Source organism: Patiria miniata, unplaced genomic scaffold, assembly GCF_015706575.1.
Source record: "Patiria miniata isolate m_02_andy unplaced genomic scaffold, ASM1570657v1 HiC_scaffold_17, whole genome shotgun sequence".
NCBI classification, from domain to species: domain Eukaryota; kingdom Metazoa; phylum Echinodermata; class Asteroidea; order Valvatida; family Asterinidae; genus Patiria; species Patiria miniata.
Window position 1 is genome coordinate 8,496,200 of NW_024037055.1, and position 18,523 is coordinate 8,514,722.

General features: G+C 37.5%; 1 protein-coding gene across 4 annotated transcripts in view; it reads left to right on the plus strand.

Moving 5' to 3' along the window:
• LOC119723751 (beta-arrestin-1-like) overlaps nt 1-16,255 on the plus strand; it is a 72,291-nt gene extending 56,036 nt beyond the window's left edge. For 3 of the 4 annotated variants that reach the window (XM_038194592.1, XM_038194595.1, XM_038194594.1), the window contains exons 9-14: nt 477-626; nt 2,679-2,807; nt 4,162-4,274; nt 7,106-7,157; nt 8,816-8,887; nt 11,947-16,255. In XM_038194592.1, the coding sequence (XP_038050520.1) occupies nt 477-626; nt 2,679-2,807; nt 4,162-4,274; nt 7,106-7,157; nt 8,816-8,887; nt 11,947-12,046 (616 nt within the window). In that variant the 3' untranslated portion in view covers nt 12,047-16,255. The remainder of the gene's footprint in view (nt 1-476; nt 627-2,678; nt 2,808-4,161; nt 4,275-7,105; nt 7,158-8,815; nt 8,888-11,946) is intronic. The other variant, XM_038194593.1, reaches the window with a different exon arrangement.
• Nucleotides 16,256-18,523: the final 2,268 nt, after the last annotated feature.

The window sequence follows — 18,523 nt, forward strand, 5'->3', positions numbered from 1 at the left end:
GTGCGTCTGGAAGCCACACTGAGGGAGCGATGGTCGTGTATCTGGAACCTGTAAACGCATTTTAATTAGCGCCATATGTAAGGGAGCAGACTAATGACCAGCCTGGCAGCTCATGCACGATGTCAATGTCGCTTTATGGTCTGACGTTACCGTTTTCTCCGATTTTTGTCTGGACTATCCAAATTTCAAAAAAATAAATCGGTCAAGATCGTAAGTGGGTGCAGAATTGTCAAACCTTATGGCCTTACTGAGCTGAGGTCACCTCAAGCTCCACTCTATTTTTGAGAGTGCAACATCAGCCAATATTTGAAGAAAAAAAAAAGTTTGGGGAAAAAAAAAAGAATGCGCGTCGTCGCACCACTTTGGGGGCAAGCTCCATACCAGAAACTGGAGGCTTCTTTATTGGGCCTTACATTTATTATTTTTTTTTTAATTTTAATTAAATATTTGTCCATTTTCCCCCTTTATTTTGCCAGGGCGTCCGACGGTTTGCCAGTCTTACCCAGCCACACTCTGTCTAAAGTCTTTTATGTTACCCCGTTGCTGAGCAACAACAAGCACAAACGAGGCCTGGCCCTGGACGGCAAGCTCAAACACGAGGACACAAATCTGGCCACCTCCACAATGTGAGTAACGGAAGTCATTCCTCAGGGTTTCTGTAATTGTGGAAAGCCACAGGAAAACCGTAACTTGTCTGTATATTTCCCATGGTGTTGGAGGCCTGGCCCTGGACGGTAAGCTCAAACACGAGGACACAAAACTGGCCACCTCCACAATGTGAGTAACGGAAGTGATTCCTCAGGGTTTCCGTAATCATAGGAAAACCATGGAAAAGCCGTAACTTGTCCGTACATTTCCCATGGTATTGGAGGCCTGGCCCTGGACGGCAAGCTCAAACACCAAGACACAAATCTGACCACCTCCACAATGTGAGTAATGGAAGTGATTCCTCAGGTTTTCCGTAATCCTGGAAAACCACGGAAAAGCCGTAACTTGTCCGTACACTTCCCATGGTTTTTTTCCATGGTGTTGGAGGCCTGGCCCTGGACGGCAAACTCAAACACGAAGACACAAATCTGGCCACCTCCACAATGTGAGTAATGGAAGTGATTCCTCAGGGTTTCCGTAATCATGGAAAACCATGGAAAAGCCGTAACTTGTCCGTACATTTCCCATGGTGTTTTTCAATGGTGTTAGAGGCTTGGCTCTGGACGGCAAGCTCAAAATACGAGGACACAAATCGACCACCTCCACAATGTGAGTAACGGAAGTGATTCCTCAGGGTTTCCGTAATCATGGAAAACCACGGGAAAACCGTATCTTTTCCGTATATTTCCCATGGTGTTTTCCATGGTGTTGGAGGCCTGGCCCTGGACGGCAAGCTCAAAATACAAGGACACAAATTTGACCACCTCCACAATGTGAGTTCCTTTGAGTTTCCATGGTCATGGAAAGAAAAACCGGGAAAAGCCTTACATTTTCCATGACATTTTCCATCACATGACTTTGGGTGGGAACATCAAACCGGAGAACACAAATTAATCCACAATGATAGTGCAACTGAATTCCTCTGGGTTGCCACAGTCATGGACAACCTTGGAAAAACCCATTACCAGTTCTATGGATTGAATTTCCATTAGTGCCTTAGGTTTCCCATGTAACAGACATGGATTGCTCTGGATTTCCATAGTCGTGGAAAAGCAGTGGAAAAGCCATTACTTTTCCAATTATCTTGCTCCGTTACTTTTCCAATACTATCACATAGCTGCCAACTATTACAAATTTTTCGTAATTATTATGAATTTTTGTTAAATTATGAAAATACGAATTGCCACATAAAAAATTACGAATTTCCCATTTTCTATCTAACGAAAAAAAAATACTTGTAGAGTATCGTTTTTGCCCGAAAACTTCTGGCGAAATGTTACGATCATGGATGGACTGGTGATAAGTCTAATAAGCAATGCGGTCAAGTACCTGATAGACATCAATGCGGTGTGCGCAGTGGAGTACTTGAGGACCAGACTAAAAATATTTTTCAATGGTGTGTCATTTGTGTGCATCTCGTGGATGTGTGGATGTGTGTACTACTTTTCAGTGACGATCGTGATCACAATTGGTCGCTTATTGCCGGGATGAGACCCATCAGTACGAGATTTTGATCATGGAATTTAAGAGTATGGTTGGAAGAAGTGGTAATAGAGTTTATCACAACGTCTAGAAAAGATAAATCAGCATGCGTTTGCAAGGTATGTTGGCGGGCCCTTAATCAATGTGTGTAAAAACATACAAACTCGAAACTCAACATCGATAGCATGCATCTCAGAAAAATATGCGTATATGTTAATTATTGTTTTTATTTATTTGACTTCAAGAAACAAATACAGACAGTAAAAAAAAGTTTATTAAAAAAATTAATTATTATTAAAAAAAATTTTAATCAATTTTTTTTTGTATTTAAAAAAAAAATTATGCTATGGCCTACAGTACATTATTAATCACAACAAGAAAGGTATGCACATGTATGTTCATGTAAACCATGTACCTGTACTCGATGTTGGTAAAGCTGGTACATACACTGTTAGTGTACGCGCAGTTGAAAATGACCGCACAGGTTGATTACTAATTTGGATTTTGAAAAGTTGCCAGCTATGCTATCACTTTTCCATTTCCAACAGGTTTAAGGTGAACGGGAAGGAGGGCAAGGATAGCAAGGAGGGCAAGAAGGGCAAGGAGGAGGCAGAGAACATCCACGGCATCGTGGTCCAGTACAAGGTCAAATGCTCCTTGGAGGTGGCATTCTCAAAGTAAGACGATGGTCCAACGTTTCCATACCAACCACCAAAATATACAACCCATAACCATAGTTTACAGTACAGAACATGAAAGACTACTCAGTGAAGAAATGTCCTGTTTTATACACCCACAGTCCAACGGTTGTACTATAAACTACAGCGTAGTACACGTTTGAATAAAGTCCAAATACACTTCAACAATGGCGAGGCGGCTAGACTCACTACAAAGGATCTTATTCAAAAACATGTGGTTCTTGTCAGAGGGATGGTGTTTGGTTAGGATTTTCAGGGTCACTAGTTCAGGCTACTCTAAAGGGGCACTCACAGTGTCATTTGGCTATGGTTGAATGAAGAACTTGTGACATACGGTACAAGTTGGTTAAAAAAAAAGGACACCCACTTTTGACAGCAATTTTCACCTACTTAATGAACTTATTTTAAAATATTTGTTCTCATAGTAGTAAAGTATAGGCCTTTAACCATGCATGGTGAAAAAAGCTTAGTAAAAGTTGCAATAATAGTGATATTATGATAATTTGAATACAAGTCACCAAAATCAGTCTTGTCCACAGGTTATTCTATGTAAATTGGACGTTTTCGTAGTTCATAAAAATGTAAAAACCTTCCCACCAAAATACATGTATATTTTGAGCTGGTATTTTTAATGGAAGCTGTCCAATTATTCATGTCAGTGTTGAGATCATCTTCTCAATGAGCTGTCGGCATAATTTCGTTGTTGCATAAAGCTCCGAAATAAAGCCTGTCAAATAAAGCTCCGATAGCTGAGCTCAGTCAAGCGAAGGGAATGTATACATCTGTGGACAAACAGGTTTCGCACATGAAATGTTCAAATTAGCATAGCTCAACAACAAATTGTGCATATGCAACGATTTTTTTCGTCACATTTGCTTAAAGGCCAGTACTTTAATAGCTACTAATCGACGGTTAAAAATAATTTTTTAGAATAGGTGAAAATTGCTGTCAAATGTGGGTGTCCTTTTTTTTTTAACCATCCTGTATAAAAAGATTTTGACCGAAACATTTCAGGGTAATAACAAAATGAAGCAAACATGACTTGATTTTAGAGCACGGTGGACTGGCCGAGGGTTTTAAGACTCATTTTGTAGGTACATGCTTTAAGTTAAGATTATACCGGTAGGACAGTCACAGCTCTCCTGCGAGGGTTGGAATTCATATGTAGGATAAAATGGACCAGATTTCATCGAAGTCCAAATTTCATGTGCCACCAGTCATACCGGTACGACCCTTTTTAATATGGATTTAAGATAGTCATTGTAATTAGTAAGATATTTCTCCGACTTGTAGACCTGTCCTTACTTTTCCTCCTCTCTTCTTGTATGTTCAGACCGTTGTCAGTCCTACTGCCGTTCGTCCTGACGCATCCTAAGCCAGAGCTACCCGCGGACCCCTACCCCCTGCCGCCCAACCCCGAGCAGACACAGCAGAAACAAGAAGCCAGTAAGTGGTATCCCTTAGAAGGAAAAACAATCATGCAAATATACGCAAAAATATGCAAATGTCAAATGTGCAAATATGCAAAAGAATGCAAATGTCATATATGCAAATGTGCAAATATGCATATTTGAACATCAAGGTACGCGAAAGCGAAATAGGAAATTGCTTACGTTACCCACAACTCAGCCTTGGTGCCTACTCCAAAATGTTCCCCCGGACATCCTAATTGTCTAATGCGGCTGACCTTTTCAAAGTCAAAAAAATAAAATGGCCTTCACATTTTGACATTAACAAAAGTCTCACCACAGATCTAACATGTACATGTATGCATAGTGAAGCCTCTTGCATTTGAGAAGAGTTGCTTAATTGTAAAAGACATCTATTTTATCTTCTTGCAAAAGGTCAAACTAATTGAGTTTAGTTGAGTCACCATCACTGAAAGGTTTACGAAGTTTATCTTTACATTTATCTAAGCACGTAATTTAATTGCACCGCATAGTGCTCACGCCATTCGCACTTGGCATTTTGCCAGAGCAGAATTTAATGACGGTTTGAAATAACAGAAATAATGAGCATATAAAAATATCCATGTACGTGTAATTAATAACAGGCCGGTACGCAAACTGGTTACTGACTGGACTTAGGGATACGATGCTTTATTCTCGCAGATTCTCTTGAAACATTCTGATTTTGAAACGGTGACTGCAAATGCAAAATGCAGATAGTGATCATTTATGTATAGATACAAGTCATTCAATAAATTTGACGTCTCCCTGTTGAATCTACAACATCTACGATTTAATAATTCTGATGCGCTATACACGCAAAGGTTTCGTGGTATTTGGAACAGATGACGGATAAACACGCAACGAGCGAGGTCGGAAATATCGGTCAGTGACCCGCTCGCAGCGAGCGAGGCCGGAAATATCAGGGTGTGCTACCCGCAGATTGCGGCCTGATGAACCCGTCTTGGCATCGAGGTTTGTGAAAAACAATCCCGCGCCTGGGTCCGGTCAATGTCAAAATAATCCCGGCGCCAAGTGGTTAAAGGAGACATGCAGTGAAAAGTCTGCTCATCTTGTTTTTATGCAAATTACTATGTGTTGCAACAATATATACAAGATCTTAATACTTGTTTTCATTGGAAGTGACAAGAAAGTGGTAGATTTTCAATTATTAGCAAATCCTTTCATGAATACATATAAGAGGGCGCTATTTTGCTTTTGTCACACAAGGTACTCCTTGTCAAAAGTGCACACAAACAAGTTTTGAAGAAATATTGGCCACTACTATTGTCCAAACAAGCTGTTTAACATGGTAAACAAGTATACAGAGGAAATCACTCCAAAAAAATGAAGAAAAGTTTGATATATATTTGTACACAAAGCTATGGAGACACTACTGTTCTGCCTTGAATGACATCACGCTTTTGCTCATGAATATGGAAATTCTCATTAGCATAAGAACTAAAATGTTGAAATTTCTCACTTTTACTGCTAGAAAGGAGGTGTAAAGTCATAGTTACATGGCAAGAAAGCTGTTTTAAATGTATTTAATTCATAAAAATCATATTACATGTTCCCTTTAATGCACTCATCCTGCAAGATTGATTATGAATAGCAAACTACCTACCCAACTACTAAAAAATTGTTTGAAGTCTTCATGATTTTTCAATGGCAAATTAGGACCCTAAATTTATAGAATGACATCGTTTTCTTTCCTCTTTACTGAATATCAATTATTTAATTTGAAAGTAGCCTTGTAGCGGACAAAAGTCTACCTCATTCTTTTGCTATACTCAGTGGCTGTGCATCAGTGTGCTCTACATGTAAATGTTTAATCAACAGTAAGTGCCTTGATCGATCGAGCTCTCTTGTCGGTTGCTATGGTGACGCTTTCCCACATGGTCCTTCAAATCTCCACTGAATGTCTGACATTTGCTCTTATCATGCACATTGCCCTGGAAATACTTGTTTAAAAATTCCATCGCCAATTTATATTTGCTAAGAATTGAAGCCTTTGTCAAGATTAGTGTTCGTAAAATTAATGAAATGTGAATTTGCAAGGAATTGAAATATTGAGTGGAATTTGCCCACTGAGTCAGTGTAATATAATTTCACAGACAATGGAATTATTCAACGAAAAGTCGTCCGCTGAGGCATTGAAAAAAACGTTTGCCAAGAATGAAATCATTGAACCAAATTCTGTCTTGAAAGTCTTTGAAATATAAATATGCCGTGATGTGAATTATTCAGCGTAAATTTTGTCCATAAGTTGATGATTTATGAATTTGACAAGATTTCAATTTTTCCACAAAGTTAATGAAATATAAATTTGTACGTTGGCGTCAAGAGCGTTCCTTAGAGCACGGATGGCGAGGTGATCAATTAACAGGCACCAGGTGTTTGAAATCAAAACCTCAATGAACCATCGCCAGGTGCACAGGTGGCAAACGCCGAGCCATAATCCCGATAAAAGAACCTTTTTAGAGATGGTTTCGACTGATAGCGTGCCCGTGTACACAACAAAAGCTGCGGGCGCCAGTGTCCTGGCTACCTACGCATCATGGTAAATTAATGATGAGTCGGGGACCGGTGAACAGTGATTGTGCATCCTAGAACACGCAGCCGGTAGTCGGCAGATAGCCGGTAACCTTGTAGTGTGTTTTCTTTATATTGACGAGTGCGGCGGCGTTGTTATTGCAACCTCCTTTCCAGGTCTGCGCCAACCTTGGTCTCAACAGTGAACCCTGGGAGGATAACCAGCTTCATGTAATTTGATTGGCTACCGCATAAACGCAGTTTACTTTATTCCATTTTTTTTTTTTTTTTCAGTGGACGAGCCTCCAGAAGCCCTTGACACCAACCTGATCAACTTTGACACCAAGTAAGTGGTTTTGTGTCCTTCCAATAGAAATTCCTTTTACAAAGTGGAATAAATGGAAGAAACAGACAAATTGATGTACCTTGAATGTGGCATAAAGCATAGCATCGTGAAAATTAGTGTGATGATGCATGTAGCTGAGCTAACATTGCATTTACTAATTGTAGCCTTGTTATACGGTTTGGAAAAGCAATTTTCTCATTTTGTCCTGAAGGCTGAACTCATGAATTGATTGCATACTTGAATATACATTATTGAGAATGCTTCACTTTGGTCAATGATGCATTGTTTGTGCCTGGTGCCTGCTCTGTCCTGATTGGCTGCTTGGCAGTCACTGGCTGCTTACTATGCGCATCTCATTAGCTTGCCTCGCTGTGGAATCAAGTTTTATTGGCTTGTTGGATTTTGCCCCTTCATCTGCTGCCCTGTCATTGGCTGGTTGGTGGTGACTGGCTATTTGATATTTGCATACCATTAACTGGCTTGGCTACTGCCAGGTTTTTATTGGTTGTGGAGTTGCCTTTCTCATCAGCATGATATGATTATTCATGATGGATTTCAGGTTACCAGCCAAAATGCAATGGGATGTCACTTACTTTGGCTGGTTCTCGGCTGTTTTTAGCTGAGCATGTGAATTTGCTAAACAATATTTTCTTGCTTATTAAATAACTAGCTCCATGCCGAGTACTGGTTTTATATGTTGGCTTGGGTATTTATCAAAGCGTAGGATAAATTCTCAACATCGTTTTGATTCATAAATCGGGGTGTTGGACACATTACACATGGGTGGCGTTATGGAGAGGGGTGGAACGAAAGGGGCGTGGCTTGTAGGCTGGGGTGGGAGGTGAATAATATGCCAATGTCTCAGACGCCATCTTCGCATTTATTTACTAATATGATAAATATTATTATTTGCCACGGCCTGTTTTGATGCAATTTTTTGATGATTTTTTTTTACTAACATTTTCGCATGCTGCTATTTGTGATATTAACATAAAAATAATTGTATTAATTAAGGTACAAATTTTGTTTTTTCTGGAATTTGTCCTTTCAAATATATATAATTTCCAGTTCCCTCGAGATGTGTTTTCAATTAAAAAAAAAGGAGACTTTTTAAAGAAGCCTTTTCCTTTAATCAAAATTATTTCTAATATATTGGGTCAATTTGTGGTAATTAGGGTGCTTAATAACATACCACTTTTGCGATCGCATGTTTATGTTGATCTTTAACCACAATTATCCAAAATATTTGTCTGATTATGAATGATTGTGGCCAGAAATCTGCCCTCCGTTTTCAAAGAAAAATTATCAAATGTTTTGACTAATTTTCAAAAAAATAATTTTCAATCAAAATTTAAGTTTCAAGCGCAAGTTTCTTTCAATTGCTTAACACCCCTATCTAAAGCATTGCTTGTTTAATAGAGACAAATAAAACATAACCTTCAAATTTTTTTTCAATTTTACTTTGATCTTTTAACCCAAATTTCTTTGTAGGCCTTTTATTTATTTTTTATTTTTTTCATCGTTTTCTAACCTGAATTAACATTTTTGCATTATTATTTTCCCCCTTTTTCCCCCTCCCCTGTGCTGGGCATGTGCTTTAATTTATGCACCTCCCCCTCTCCTCAACAACTGCCTTTTCCCCGCCCCCTCCCCGCCAGGAATGATCCAAACAGACGAGCCGGGAAATATTGTGTGGGCACGACCTACATGCCCAGCATGCAAAATCCCAGGTAGTAATTACTAACTCGCAGTTCATGCTGCACAGCTAAGTATAATAGTGTATGGGCACGATCTACATGCCCAGCATGCTAGATCACAGGTACTAATTACTAACTCGCAGTTCGTGATGCACAATTAAACCCGCAGTTGGTGATGCACAATTAATACTAATCGGCACTTCAGACACAATTATATTCAACTAGGGGTCGGGGAAAACAAAAAAGTGGAAAGTATGCTCAGTCCTTGGCGCTGGCAATTTTTTTTCTAACTCAAATTGATCCCATATTCCAAAATTCAACTGAAAAAAGTTTTCTGTTAAATAATCATGAATTCTGGAAATTTTCCACTCCAAAATTTCGAAATTTTTTTGAACTTGCCCTGTATACTTTCAATCCAAGAATTTGAAAATTCAAAATGTTTGCATTTCACAAATGGAAGAAATTCCAAATTCGAAGAAAAAAACATTAACTATATTTGTTTTGGATCGTTTTGCCAACTTAGCAAATCTCTGCTTGGCCAATTCAAATTCTGTGATTTCCCAATAATTATTATTATTTGCAAGTCCGCATGCACTGGTTGAGGAAAACTTTCATTGAATCTTGTATCATCTCCTTTTCTATCGTTGTCAAAAAAACCTTCCAGACAGCCATACAAGGAAGAAAATAAAGGAGGAAATTGTTTTATGCTTGAAAAATTCTCACCGAAAACTCGTGGGAATGCAGCCTATTCTTTTCACGTTTGCCATGCCGGAATCTGCTTTGCCACTTTGTTTTCCCCCGACCCACTTGCACAGAGCATGGGACACAGATCAATTTATTTCTCGATTCACCAGCACTACTGACACACAACACACCGAAATCCAGTTTGTGATGTAGTGGGTGTGTAATTGGTTTGTCACGTAGCGCTGCGTCATGAGAAGGGTTTACTGATGCGGAAGCATTGGAAATTGGGTGCACGGAATTTTTTTTTTTAAGGGGGATGGGGGAGGGGTTAGAATTTGTTAAGGGTCTGGGTTAAAGCGCCCTCTATTGACTTGAGGAAATGAGATCATGTGACCTTCACTGAGAACCAACCAGAAATATAATGCAGGACTACAGTGACTTTTCTGTTTGATTTCTTAACCTCAATTGCCTCGATATGTAAAAAATGCCACCAAAATTTAAAAAAAAAATTAAAAAAATACGGAACAGCTTTGTAATTATTTACTGCAGGACATTTCTAGGGTGATGGATTTTACGCTGTAATTGTACGCTGGCCATGAGTCGGCCATCTTTAATTGAAAGTGAGGCTAACGTTGCAGAAATTGTTTTTCCAATAACTTAGGATGAGTAAGGATGAAGATGATGCCAAATCAACGTCATCGTGCTTCAATGAATGAATATGAATCCTACATATGAACTTATGCTAAGAAAAAAAATATCCAGTAGATGTTTATAAATTCATGATCACAATGGTAAAATGAATCCCCCTCCCACTTCGTCCAGCCCCCACCCCTGCCTTCCCACCCCTGCCAGCCCCACAAGTGGCGATTTTCAAATGCTCATCATTTTGGATTGCCAAAAAAAGCATCAAGTATTATGCATTTTTTTTTAAAACTGAGTTTGAAATATTTATTTAACTTTTAATCCTGTGTGCTGGCTGTCGCATGAATTTTGCAATACTCAGGCGTGAAGAACAGCACTCACATGTACTCACTGCATGCTACTAAAACAAAACAAATCAAATGAGAAAGTTGATTGAAGCTGGATTCGAACCACAAATCTCTTGAGTGTGGTACCAGTGCTGTATCAGAGGAGCATTGGTTGTATTAGCACACTGTGGAACCGGATAGCTCCATTGGTAGAGTGCTGCCATCGTTTTGCAGACATCATGGGTTCGACTCCTGTTTTGGGCAATTTCGGTTTACTTGTATGTTATGAAATAATGAGAAATAGTGAGAATTAGGATTGATATTTATTATGTAATGACTGTATCACTGAAATGTGATGCATGCAATAAGATATTCACGGCAAAGTTGGTGTAAAATTCAGTGTTATTCAGTGTTTAAATTTGGACGGGTGGAGTTCAACTTCTTTCCGTTCCTTTCTGTACATATTTTTTGTATAATAAATGGTGGAAGCAGATGTTCAAAATGTGCATGGCAACATTTTCACAAAGTCAGTCTTAAAAAAAATTGGAAGCAGTGACACTTTTATTTTTTAAAGTCATCACTTGATAAAAGTGTGAAAAAAATCATGTTTTAAACCTTCAATTTGCCTGACATTTGCTAGAAAATAATAATTCCACCACCACCCTGATTTTTTTTCACATTTCCACCATTGTTGTCACGTTCCCTGAGTGCATGCTGAGGTTTGCTATAGAGTAGGTCACCCTGCTTATAGGCACCAGACTGCTGTGAGCATGAGGTCTGAGCCAGATGTGGGCTTCTTTTGTGTCTATGGCTCGTATGATTGCCATTCATTTGTGCTGTGATAATCCCTAGCCATAGACCGAAAGTAGCTAATATTTAACACAATCTATCCAGATGCACATTTGCATGACCTTGCATGATGAATGTGGATTTGCATAAATGCATATTAAGTACTCACCCACACTACACGTATGTTCATTAGCACTGTTGTTAAATGCACAATGGCAAGTCCTTGCATTGCTGAAATGAATCTTGAAGAAGAACAAAAATGAAATTCTCTCACAAATTTCGATTTGAAGCATCTCATAATGGAATATCGGAAGGTGACTTTCAGTGGTTGTAAAATTGAAAACAAAAGTCACTTTCAAGATATTCATTCAGTAACTATACTTGTATGAGAAACAAAATGAGGTAATTCAAGGATTTATGCTTCGAAGTTCAATTGCTAGGTTTATGATAGTGACTGTATTCCTCGTTTTGATAGAACAGGTCTGAATGTTTGCAAAGTGAAAGAACCTTATTATAAATCCAAGCTTCATGTCACTGTTTCACACAGACCAATTTAACTGTAACAGTGAATCGACTATGACAAATTGAGGATTGCAAACATTTCGTTTCATCTTCTTTAATACCATGTTTCTCCCCCCCCCCCCCCTTTAGCGGAGTGGAACCAGCCACGCCCAACGATGACGACCTCATCTTTGAGGACTTTGCCCGGCTTCGTCTGCAGGGAGCGGAGGGCGAAGGCACCGAGGCCTGATTGGTTGACAATTTATCGTCATGGTAACACATAGCACTCAATTTTTGTTGTTGTTTTAGCCAAGAGAAGCTGGGCTTGACAAGTTTGCAGAGAGTAAACCTTTTTAAGAATTGGCAAGAAGAAAGAAATATATGCCATGCGAGAGTTTTGAAAAAATTGATGTTGTAGAATGGAAATTTATTGTTCAATATAAATTACCTTCATTTTATGACCAACACAAGCTACCTTGAAAGTATGGAATATTCGAAGACAATGAATTTTTTTATTTTCTGGTTTTTTTTCTCCTACAACTCTGAAGTTGTGCTCCTTGTATAAAATCAAAATTTCTGGAGAATGGTTGTGTTGCTCAGTTTCAACCTACATGTACATTATTTTACAAGGTTCTTTGAGTGATCGAACAGTAAGGTTTCAGAAATCATAAAAAAAATATTCCTCAATATTTTCTGTCCTTGCCATTTTGGGGTTTTTTTCCATTATTTTATCAGCATTCAGAAAAAAACCAATTTTTTCTTTCCAGTCAGGTGGCATTATGCAGTATTACTTTGACATGGTTGCCATGGAGATTCTGTTGACACTGACCAATGAAAACTCAGAAACAGATAGATTCGGCAGTTCCAAATATATTGTTCAGATTTGCAATTACACGATATATTTGGGTAAGTGTTCAAGTCAGTGTGACAGACATGGCAAAACCTTGGTCTTTCAAGTTTTGGACTACTGCCCACCACTTTGGTTCGTTTGTTTTGGAAAGACTGCCTAGCTTGGCATAAATTGGAGAGGTGCTTTAAGTGGTCAACCCAGCTAGGGGGCATTATACCGGTATATTTTGTTTTCGTGTAAAATAAATGTATAAATAAGTCGTCTAGATTTAGAACATTAACAAAACATACAGAGATAATAAAAAAAAAATAAACAATAAAATATTCATGTATGTACTATATCCATATATTTGTCTAACTTGCACTGAAATGTCGCACTGAAAGAGATGTGCTGGTCGGAATTTGTCTGCACGGATCTTTTTTTTTCTTTTCTCCTTTTAAATTTTTTTTTATTTTTTACTTAAACGAACCATGGTTCCGTAGTTTGTAGATTTTAAAGCAGATTATAAGGTATCGTTTTGTATATCGATGAAAGTTGCAGAGACAGAAAAGGTAAGACGTGGACCAATCACAGTAGGTTTAGAATGACCTCATTGACCTGAGGTCAAATGTCATGGGAATTAATCTAATATTTTGGCAGCTTATGTGGGCAGGTGTTCTTGATTTTGAAAAGTGTTCTGGTAAACGTTTGAGGAATGAGTTAAAGGGTCAGAGATGAAGACAGGTTGATTATGTAAAAGAAGAATAATTTAGATTTTTGTGAAATAGGGTTGTGGGCTTACATTCTGAGTTTGGTATGCGCAATTATTCAAGAAGCACATTTGCTCACAATCCAGCTTAGCTGAAACTGAAGTTGCGGCTTATCTCCAGTTTGCTTTCATTGTCTTAGGTCATGTGACACGTAATAGGTGCTGCGTATGGGGGTTACCATAACAACGTAGTAACTCGTAATACTTGTTGAAGGTTGCGAGTGGTATTCAGAGATACAGAAAATCATAAACTTGCCATTTGATGAAGAGGAGTCTACTTGTTGCGATTTGAAACGAGTAAGACCATGTATAAACGGAAGATGTTGTTTTGCCATTTGTTTTGTAATCACTGCTATTTCAAGAAGCGGAAAAGAGACACTGCTTGCTGAGCTTCTGCTAAGCATTTTGGGAGAAATCGGGATTAATTTGAGCTTAACTGCCAGACACAAAATGCCATGTGCTGTGTAATTGTGATTCAAATGATGCAGTGCTTTTTATAAAACTGATGCACCAATGGAATTACAGTAAAAGGATTTCTGTAAGCGGATAAGAGTTGCTGGAATTGCGCTTAGCATTTTTTTGAGAAATGGGGCGTAAGTAGTTATTGAAGCAGTACATGTATGTAAGTAACCTTACACTGGAAGAGCAACACAGGCTGCCCTATTTATGCTTAGTACAAAATTTGATTTAAAAAAAATGAGTCTTTGCTGATGGTCTTAGATTGATTATTAACGTCAAACAATGTAAGCCCCATCCAAGACTGCCACAGTAAAAAAAAATAATAATAGAAAATTTAATATTCGTGTACATCAGTCTACATCTATAATACATAGCTTTTTAAAATAATATGAAAAATGTACATTAAGCGCATTGTGTAAGCAGGGTTTAACAAAATAAAAATAAGAACATGTACATACATGGATCTATAAAAGCATATCATTCATGTAGCAGTGCCCAGACCGTAAGCGTAAATGCAAAAAGAAAAAAAGAAAAAACTTATTGCCTTGTTAATAATAAATATTCACGATGTGTGATGAGTATTTTATTAGGTAAGAAATATTTGTGTAGATTGGTGCCTGGTGATTATAAGGCTGGTTCATGTAACAGCTATCAACACAGGTTGTTGAAAAAATAAGAAGAAGAAAAGCTTTGTTTGAAATTTCAAATATTTAGTATTATTTTTTTTGAAGAGGCATAGAATTGAATGCCTTCAATTTTGTCAGTGTTGCACCTTGCAGATGTCAGTCTAAGTAATGAGAAATAGTTACCTTATAATTTTAAGACATTTTTGGCCATAATTTCATCGATCATAATAATTTCAATAAGTCAATAATTTCAAAGCTTTGTTTTTGTGTGCACCCTTTTTTAAAATTGGGTACCGTCCCAAAAAAAGGGGTAAAAAGGCTGAAATATATTTTCTGTGTTTGTTCTGAAAATACTGGAATTGGAAACAGCTTTAAGAAAGTACATAATGGTCTCTGCGGACTTTTAAATGATGCACCTCTTCCCCCACCCCCACCCCCCCCCAAAAAAAACCACCAAAAACCACAACTAACCTCATCTCAGTAAATTGAAGAATTTTGTTTGTTTTTATGAAGGTAAGCTTTTGCCCATGTTCACCTTGCTTCAATTTATCAAAACCTTGACACTTTCTACAACCTCCTCTGAAACGTACAGTAAGCACAATCTTGATTGGTGAAATATATCTGTTTTTACATTTGGGGTTATTGTAGCACCAATGTTCATTTTTTAAGAAATGTTTGTTTTAAGTTCTTCATTTTGGCACTTGTATTTTGCAGTAGAAATTGTAAGCGTTTACACAGTAAATAAATACTGACTGCCATTTTAGGAGTCTGCAACATTGAAATGAACCTTTCCCTATGCCTAGATGTGTCATTAAATAGAATAAAAAGGTACAATAATTGTATCAAATTATCTATTTTGAATTCACTATTTCTTGCACAAAGGAGAAATAATAATGTACTCCTACGGCTATGGGTATTTAGATTGAAACACTTGAATAATGTATATTGTACAGTGATAAAAAAAACAGTGTATATTGGACTGTCTTGTGACGTAAGCTTTCTTGTACTAAGGCAGCTTCTGAGTATTTGAGACTATACATTTAGATCGAAATGTGTCCTTTCAGCTAGGGAACTTCATGAGGGTAGCTGATGGCATTTTGGCAAATCACATGCAAATGTTGAAGACAGGGGGCTGCCATTTTAAAAGCGCTGTAGGCAATTTTTGAAACTTAGGTCTCAATTTTGGCTCCATTGCGTGTTTGAAGCCTCGCGTTTTTGAAAATTAGGGCAGGGCGTTTGGCTCTGGAATTCGATGGCAAAGTCCTTGTGTGAGTCCGTGGCTTTGGCAGTGCCTGCTGCCCAGCATGAAATACTGCTCAGCTACAATTTGTGCTGTTTTGTGCATCGATTTGTCAAACTGTTGCCAAGGGGACACAGAGTTTCTGTTTTAGGTGCCATCTGCTTCTGACGTAAAAAGAAAGATACGACTTCTTAAACCTTGCCAATGCAGGTTTCTGAGCTGTACATTTCAAATTTGTCCAGTTTGGAAACAACATGTGGAGTTATATTTATTGCAGATTTATTTTGTGGAATGAGTAACCTTGACATACGGATGAAGGACAAAAACTAATGCCTGTGTAAAATGTCAACATTTTAGTAAATTGGAGAGTAACATAATTTTCTTTGCTGGCTTGCCCCACAAGATGTAATATTTGTGAAGACACCTTTGTGTGTAGGATACTTCGGAACATTGTGCTTGACAGCTACATTTATATTAATATATGTTTAATGTTGTGGATATGTGTCCATTAAATAAAAATATATTTGTTGTTGGTGGAATCAGTTTCCATTGTTCACAGTTTTATTGTTTGTTTTGTACACTTCTGGAAAGATGTGCTATTTAAAAGGAAAATTGCGTAAAACCAAAGGGGGGGGGTAAGGTGGTCGAAAATGTTAATTTTTCTCTTAACGATTGATGAATTGGGCCAAAACTTCAATATTTTGGGTGTTTGAATACTGATTGATGCTCTTCTTGCATCCTGTGGAATTTCTGAGGTGTTTGGAGAAAAGTCAATTTTTGGCCAAATTTGATGAAAAATGTAAGGCTAACCCCTTGCATTTTTTTCAATTTTGGCCAAAAAATGAAATTGCTTGAAACTTGCTGGAAAGATGCCTAAAGAACCCTAGAACACATTCCAACTGGATTTCTGAACAGATGTGCTATTCCAAACAAAAACCGGCAAAAATTTGGGCTAAAATCAGTCAAAAATGTGATTTTTTTTTCTCTACAAAAATTGATTCATTTGGCCCAAATCTTCAATACTTTGGGTGTTTGAATACTGATTGATGCTCCTCTTGCATCCGGTGGTATTTCTGAGGTGTTTGGAGATAAGTGGATTTTTGGCCAAATTTGATGAAAAATGTAAGGCTAACCCCTTGCATTTTTTTCAATTTTGGCCAAAAAATGAAATTGCTTGAAACTTGCTGGAAAGATGCCTAAAGCACCATAGAACACATTTCACTTAGATTTTTGAACAGATATGCTATTCTAAACAAAAATCGGCAAACATTTGGGCTAAAATCAGCCAAAAATGTGATTATATTCTTTCTACAAAAATTGATGAATTTGGCCCAAATCTTCAATATTTTGGTGTTTGAATACTGATTGATGCTCCTCTTGCATCTGGTGGTATTTCTGAGGTGTTTGGAGAAAAGTCAATTTTTGGCCAAATTTGAAGAAAAATGTAAGGCTAACTCCCTTGTAATTTTTTCAATTTTGGCCAAAAAATGAAATTGCTTGAAACTTGCTGGAAAGATGCCTGAAAGACCCTAGAACACATTCAAACTGGATTTCTGAACAGATGTGCTATTCCAAACAAAAATCGGCACAAAGTTGGGCTAAAATCAGTCAAAAATGTGATTTGTTTTTCTACAAAAATTGATGAATTTGGCCCAAATCCTCAATATTTTGGGTGTTTGAATACTGATTGATGCTCTTCTTGCGTCTGGTGGAATTTTTTGGCCAAATTTGATGAAAAATGTACGGCATTTTTTCAATTTTGGCCAAAAAATGAAATTGCTTAAAACTTGCTGGAAAGATGCCTAAAAACCCTTCCAACTAAATGTTTGAACAGATGTGCTATTCCAAACAAAAATCGGCTAAAATTTGGGCTAAAATCAGTCAAAAATGTGATTGATGAATTTGGCCCAAATCTTCAATATTTTGAGTGTTTGAATACTAATTGATGCTCTTCTTGCGTCTGGTGGAATCTCTGAGGTGTTTGGAGAAAAGTCAATTTTTGGCCAAATTTGATGACAAAGGTATTAAGGCTAACCCCTTGTAGTTTTTTTCAATTTTGGCCAAAAAATGAAATTGCTTGATACTTGCTGGAAAGATGCCTAAAGAACCCTAGAACACATTCCAACTGCATTTCTGAACAAATGTGCTTTCCAAACAAAAATCCGCAATTTTTTTTGCTAAAATCAGTCAAAAATGTGATTTTTTTTCTCTACAAAAATTGCTGAATATGGCCCAAATCTTCAATACTTTGGGCGTTTGAATACTGATTGATGCTCTTCTTGCATCTGGTGGAATTTCTGAGGTGTTTGGAAAAAAGTCAATTTTTGGCAAAATTTGATAAAAAATGTAAGGCTAACCCCTTGTATTTTTTTTCAATTTTGGCCAAAAAATGAAATTGCTTGAAACTTGCTGGAAAGATGCCTAAAGAAACCTTGAACACATTCCAACTGCATTTCTGAACAGATGTGCTATTCCAAACAAAAATCGGCAAATAATTTTGCTAAAATCAGTCAAAAATGTGATTTTTTTTCTCTACAAAAATTGCTGAATTTGGCCCAAATCTTCAATATTTTGAGTGTTTGAATACTGATTGATGCTCCTCTTGCATCCAGTTGAATTTCTGAGGTGTTTGGAGAAAAGTCAATTATTGGCCAAATTTGATGAAAAATGTAAGGCTAACCCCTTGTAATTTTTTTCAATTTTGGCCAAAATATGAAATTGCTTGAAACTTGCTGGAAAGATGCCTAAAGAACCCTAGAACACAATCCAACTGGATTTCTGAACAGATGTGCTATTCCAAACAA